The sequence below is a fragment of the Mandrillus leucophaeus genome, unplaced genomic scaffold (genome assembly GCF_000951045.1).
Source record: "Mandrillus leucophaeus isolate KB7577 unplaced genomic scaffold, Mleu.le_1.0 Scaffold729, whole genome shotgun sequence".
Lineage (NCBI taxonomy): Eukaryota > Metazoa > Chordata > Mammalia > Primates > Cercopithecidae > Mandrillus > Mandrillus leucophaeus.
In genome coordinates this window covers 320,006-326,819 of record NW_012107908.1, presented here as the reverse complement: position 1 = coordinate 326,819, position 6,814 = coordinate 320,006, and the positions used below count along the sequence as shown (strand labels likewise).

The 6,814-nt window shown below is 39.7% G+C and overlaps 1 protein-coding gene across 1 annotated transcript; it reads left to right on the top strand.

Moving 5' to 3' along the window:
• The first annotated feature begins 836 nt into the window (after positions 1-836).
• Positions 837-6,090, top strand: ZBTB6 (zinc finger and BTB domain containing 6). The gene is made up of 2 exons (XM_011965489.1): positions 837-918; positions 2,080-6,090. The coding sequence occupies exon 2, from the start codon at positions 2,089-2,091 to the stop codon at positions 3,361-3,363; it is 1,275 nt and encodes a 424-aa protein (XP_011820879.1). The 5' UTR covers positions 837-918; positions 2,080-2,088; the 3' UTR covers positions 3,364-6,090.
• Positions 6,091-6,814: the final 724 nt, after the last annotated feature.

The window sequence follows — 6,814 nt, the reverse complement described above, 5'->3', positions numbered from 1 at the left end:
AAAAAAAAAAAAAAAAAGATACGTGGGGAAAAGGCTAGGGCACGTCAGAGGAAACAGCTGGACCAAAAGTTTTGGGAGGGAGTAACGGATTTAAGTGTGAAGCTAGATCCAGAAGTTGGGGCCAGCTCCTGATGGGGCATTACCTAGGTAATCTTGAATACAGACCCTTAGGATAGTTTCTGCTCTGCTACCTTTCAAGTTGTAGGTGGCCCCGATAAGGAGAGAAATCGTCCCAGAATAATCCATAAAAGGTCTGATTACTCTGAAGGTCTCGTTACTCTGACAGACCTGCCGTAACCGAACCTCAAACCCCGTCTCCAATTCGGATGTTCAGGAGGACTCACAAAAGGAAACGGCTCGGGCTGGGCGCGGTGGCTGAAGCCTGTAATCAGAGCACTTAGGGAGGCCGAGGGGGGCGGATCACCTGAGATCAGGAGTTCCAGACCAGCCTAGCCAACATGGTGAAACCGCATCTCTACTAAAAATACAAAAATGAGCCGGGCGTGGTGGCGGGCGCCTAATACCAGCTACTTGGGAGGCTGCGGTGCGAAAGTCGCTTGAACCCGGGAGGCGAAGATTGCAGTGAGCGGAAATTGCGCCATTGCACTCGAGCCTGGGCAACAAGAGCAAAACTCCGTCTTAAAAAAAAAAAAGGGGGGGGGGGCGGGGAAAGGCTCGAGTGCCGAAACTGGGACATGAGAGATGGGGCTTGCCGGCATTCAGGTGTCTTTCTGTCATTCCAAGAGGGGGGAAGTGAGGAAGGGAGACCGTCTCAGAATGTCCTTCCGGGGCGCCCAGAGGGCCCCAGTGAAGAATAAAGCTGGTTGGCACCGGATGTGTTTTCTTCCTGGCTAAGTCCATCTTCCGGCCTGGGCAGACGCTGCCGCGGAATCCTCGACTCTATAGTTTTTTGAGTCGGTGAGTGAGTGCCAGGGAGTTTCCTCAGGTGGGGGGTGCCTGAGGAAGAGGAGGAGGAGGAGGAGGACAGCTGGGCTCGGCCCCGGAGTGGCTAATCTGGTGCTGCAACCAGTTGGTCGACAGGGCCTTGGCCCTTCGCAGGGTTGCCTCGAGAATACCTGTGTGCTGAACCTGGGATCCGGTTTCAGTTCAGCAGATGTTCTCTGAGCTCCTCCTGCTCTGTGTGGACCCCTGTGCTCGGTGCAGGAACACAGATGAATCAGGCACCATTTCGCGGTGCTCAGAGAGCGACTGACTCTCTGGTGGAAACGGGAGGTGGAGTCATATTAGTTTTACTTGATTTGGGCTTAAAGGAGCCTAATCACTAGCTGGAAAAAGGAACTGGAAACGCGAATTTAAGAAATGTGTATTCCTGTCTTTTTGTTTGGGCAATGATGGAAAAATTTAGTATGAACGAGGTTCGAGTATGAAAAAGAGAATAGAAGGTGATAAAGCCATAAAGATGGGTTATGGCCAAATCGTGATGGGTCTCGTATTCTTCCCTAAGAAATTTGGTCTGTCCCGGAGGTAGAGGAGAGCGATGGAAGATTTAAAAGGGAAATTAAAAAACAACCAACCAACCAACCAAACAAAAACCTTAAGGGATGTTAATCCTGGTGGCACTCAGGAGGGTAATCTGGCATATAAAGGAGACCTGTTGGAAGATATTGCAGTTGTCCAGGTGAACCGAAAGGGAGACCTGTTGTAGTGGTGGGGAGTAGGAAGTTTAGAGATTACGTTAAGGTTTGTAATTGGGGATATTATGTTAAATCAACTTTGTGGTGGTCATGCTCATTATTGGATACTGAAAATTGACAGATTGTTCTTGACCACAACGCAAACAACATTTAGCAAAAGAAACAAGCTAGAAACTGCTCACTACAATTCAGTGTAATAAATGTTGTAACAAAGTTATGAAAAATGTGCTGAGATCATAGAGAAGTGCATTATAAAGTTCTCAGTTTTGAGATGGTGGCATAAGGGTTCATAGCATCTAGATTAGACTTTGAGTCTTCTTTTTCCTAATTCAGGTTTGGGGTTTTTTGTTTGTTTTCACTATTACAGCATGAGAAAGCATTCCCTATCTTTATTACATCAATGTTTGTGTTTTATTTTGCTTAGATTGTGATCATGGCTGCTGAGTCTGATGTTCTGCATTTCCAGTTTGAACAGCAAGGAGATGTGGTCTTGCAGAAAATGAATCTTTTGAGACAGCAGAATTTATTTTGTGATGTATCAATTTACATTAATGACACTGAGTTCCAGGGGCACAAGGTGATTTTGGCTGCTTGCTCCACTTTTATGAGAGATCAGTTTTTACTCACACAGTCAAAACATGTCAGAATCACCATCTTGCAGAGTGCAGAAGTTGGCAGAAAATTGTTACTATCTTGCTATACTGGAGCACTTGAAGTTAAAAGGAAAGAGCTTTTGAAATACTTGACTGCTGCCAGTTACCTTCAAATGGTTCACATTGTGGAAAAGTGCACAGAAGCTTTGTCAAAGTATCTGGAAATTGATCTTTCTATGAAAAACAACAACCAACACACTGACCTGTGTCAGTCTTCTGATCCTGATGTTAAGAATGAAGATGAAAATTCTGATAAAGACTGTGAGATAATTGAAATTTCAGAAGATAGTCCTGTGAACATAGATTTCCATGTTAAAGAAGAGGAAAGCAATGCTTTGCAGTCTACAGTAGAGAGTCTGACATCAGAGAGAAAGGAAATGAAGTCACCAGAGCTGTCTGCGGTAGACATAGGTTTTAAAGACAATGAAATTTGTATCCTTCACGTAGAATCCATCAGTACAGCTGGTGTTGAAAATGGGCAGTTTTCACAGCCTTGTACCTCTTCAAAAGCAAGCATGTATTTCTCTGAAACACAGCATTCATTGATCAATTCTACAGTTGAGAGCAGAGTGGCTGAAGTTCCTGGGAATCAAGGTCAGGGCTTATTTTGTGAGAATACTGAAGGAAGTTATGGTACAGTGAGTGAGATTCAGAATCTGGAGGAAGGTTATTCACTGAGGCACCAGTGCCCCAGGTGTCCTCGAGGCTTTCTTCATGTTGAAAACTATCTGCGCCACCTTAAAATGCATAAACTATTCTTATGCTTACAGTGCGGGAAAACATTTACACAGAAGAAAAATCTCAACCGACACATTCGAGGACACATGGGCATACGGCCCTTTCAGTGTTCTGTGTGCTTGAAGACATTTACTGCTAAAAGCACACTTCAGGACCACTTGAACATACACAGTGGGGATCGGCCATACAAATGCCACTGTTGTGATATGGATTTTAAGCACAAGTCTGCTCTCAAAAAGCACTTAACCTCCGTCCATGGCAGAAGCAGTGGTGAAAAACTATCTAGGCCTGATCTCAAAAGGCAAAGTCTACTATAATTATAATCACAGACTTGTTATATAAAGTTTGTATTATTCTATTAGGCAAGTCTTTCTATAGAGATGCAGCATTTGTAATATTTCATCCCCCCTAATCTTTGTTTCTTATATTTGGTTGGCTTACACATAATCATTCTTTCTGAACTTCTAACAGTTCCAAAGTTATGGGAGGCACAGTAAAGCTGATGGGATTCTGTCTCATCTCATACATTACATATAAGTCTCAGTAGTATCCCTAGAGAAATAGAGTTCCTTTCTTACACATTCTTGATTCTAGTGACAAAGGATCCAGCAGTATTTGCAGATTCTGATTTGGAGTCTCTAGGTAACTGACTTAAGTATAAAATCCAATCATATAAAAACTAATGAATTAAGATAACAGAGAAAATAAAGGCAAAAACACTATTATGTGTTTCTAGTCACTTTAGAACAGATGGCACTAAGAAATTTTTTTTTTAACTTTTTACCAGCTGTTCTTGGATTCCAAACTAAACACCAAGATACTTTTCATTTTAAAATGTATAAAGTAACAATTCAGATTCACTTGGGAATAGCAGATTATTTTTTATAAAGGGTTAATATTCCTTAAAATACTTTTACTTCCAGGCCTTGTTAGTATACATATTTAAGAAATGGTTAATTGGGCCCAAGTTTCTTGATTTTATTTAATACAACTGGATCAATAATTTTGTGGCCAGTAAAATTATACCATTGGCATGAAGCTGTGAAAAATGAGAAATTCTACCTTTACCAAAGATATCTGTTCTACTGTTTTAAAACTTCTTCTCTATTTTATTTTTTATTTAACACGAAGTAAAACTGAAATTTCTTCCTGGTTTATAGTTCTGCGAATTTTAACACAAAGATTTGTGCACCACTACAGCAATCGGTACAGAACAGTTCCTTCACTCAACAGCTCTCTCATGCTGTCCTTTTGTAGTCAGCTCTTCTAGCTCTAATCCTGGCAACAGTTCTCCGTCACTATTATTTTGCCTTTTCTGGACTGTCATATAAACAGATTCTTAACGGTATGTTCCTTCTTGACATGCTTTTTCACCCAGCATAATGACTTTGAGGTTCATCCATATCATTTTAAGTTTTGAATTGGCAATATATATTCTAGCTGTTATTCGATGAGCAATTTAAAAAGGGGTAGCTTTAGTGTTGTATTTTTTCATTTACATTAATGGAATTTCCATTCACTATGGGTTGATAAGAATCTTAACCATCCCTAGAGTTTTATATTTCCAAAATTACGCCAAAAGGAAAACCATGACTGTATGATTATTTTAGTGACAGTCATATTTGAGATGGTGTTCCAAGCCATAGTTCTCTAATATCCCCATCTACATATCATAAAAAACTTTAAAAAATTATTTTAACAAAGATTAAAATATACTGCAGGGCAAATAATATTCTTCAAAACACAAGAACTGCTTTTGGTAAAGAAGCCTGACTAGATGCATCTTACTTTCAAGCTGTTCTAGTCCTCCTCTAGTTAACTTAGCTTTATGTAGAATTTCTACTGTATTTAATTTCTATTGAAGCCCTTCTATATTTTAAAATGTAATATACTTTGTACCATTTATAAAAATTGTGTGATGAATCACATGTTCGTTGTTGTAAGTGTTAACCTTCTTTTGATACTTTTGTGGGAAAGACATTCTCCACGGAATTTTAACTTTCCTAGAGACTTTTAAGAATGCAGGTCTCGTTTGACGAGAAAACCGACTTCATAACCCAACGTTAGTAGTTAGTGACATTGTGCTGAACTTCTCCTTGAACTTTTTAACTATATATGTAAAATTACTTTGATCTTCATCATTTGAAAGATCATTTCCAGGTCTAAAATTCCATGATTTTATATTTAATTCTCCCTCAGAACAGAAGAGGGGAAAGCAAGAGAGGACGGTTTTGTGTCTTTATGAACTTTGTTACTTAAGTACTCCATTGGAGACATAATTTTTCTAAATAGTGGATCTCTTTCCACTGGAAAGGATGATGGCTCATTGCTTACTTTTCATTCATAGCTCATTGCTTCCATTTGACCTAACACTGGCCATTTGTTGGTGTGAAAATATTTTCTTTTCAGAAATAGTTTACTAGTGATTGAAATACTTTTCTTATTTTTGCTTCCTATGATAAAATGGCATGGGGGGAAGGGGGAAGGATGGAGATGGGAGGAGAGGGTAAAAGAATAGTAATCTGATTTTTTAGGAATTAGTATCTACTATCTTGGATATTTGAGAACAAAAAATTGGTTGAAACTATGTTTAAGTTTTATGTGTGCCTTGTAGATTGTTGTAAAATTTTTTGTGAGCACTTTGAGATTTTTGCTGGCCGGGGGGGGTTTTGTGAAAGTGATGGTTATTATTTATATTATTTATTCCTGTTCAGTAGCACAGAATGATCTCCAAACATTCCTAGGAGAGTGTCTGTTTGCATGATATGTTTAAAAATTTTCAGGAAAATGGAATCTTTTTTTAAAGTGAAGGTATGACAAAGTATAGAATTTATTCATTTAACATATTCACAGTTTGTGTTTCTGATATGACAGAAAAATGCAAAGTGTTTGAGTTCAACCTCTTTATTTACTCCATTTACGTATAAAAGATCTTGAAAAGGTAGTCGTTACTTTGTTGTAAGAGAAAACACTTGCCCTTTTTCCTGGGATGTAACTATCTTACATGTTTACATAAGAAATAATAAACTGGAGGTGGGAATGGACTATGTGTTTTGTCTTCATCTTCGAATTTTAAAGGATACAATTAAAAGGATACAGTTTCTCCTGGCTATTCATTAATCATTCATCTAGCAAATACTTCTGAGTCCTTACAATGCAGTATAAGTTAGGTATACAGACAAAAATTCCTGCTCTTGTGAAACATTGTAGTGAAGGGAGACGAATAGTAAACAAGTAAGTAAAATCCATGTCTGTCAAAGTTTGAGAAGGAATTTGGAGAAAAATCAGGAATAGGGAGTATCAGAGAAGGGGGATGGGATTGTAATTTTAAATATGGTGGTCATGGCCGGGCGCTGAGGCTCACGCCTGTAATCCCAACACTTTGGGAGCACTTTGGGAGGCCGAGGCTGGCAGATCACTTGACGTCAGGAGTGCGAGGCAAGCCTGGCCAACCTGATGAAAACCCTTCACTAAAAATACAAAAGTTAGCTGGGCATGGTGGCGCTGGCCTGTAATCCCAGCTACTCCAGAGTCTGAGGCAGGAGAATCCCTTAAAACTGGGAGGCGGAGGTTGCAATAAGCCGAGATCGCACCGCTGCAGTTCAGCCTGGGTGAGGGAACCAGACCCCGTCTCAAAAATAAAATAAAAATAAATATGGTGGTCAGGATACCTTTGAAAAATCTCAGATTATCAGAAATAAACATTCTTCTGTCTAGTGAAATGTAAATATATCCAGTAGAATAGAAAAATATGGCCTGGCGCGGTGG

Excerpts from the sequence above, each read along its gene's own strand:
- ZBTB6 (XM_011965489.1), top strand. The coding sequence starts at position 2,089 with ATGGCTGCTGAGTCTGATGTTCTGCATTTCCAGTTTGAACAGCAAGGA.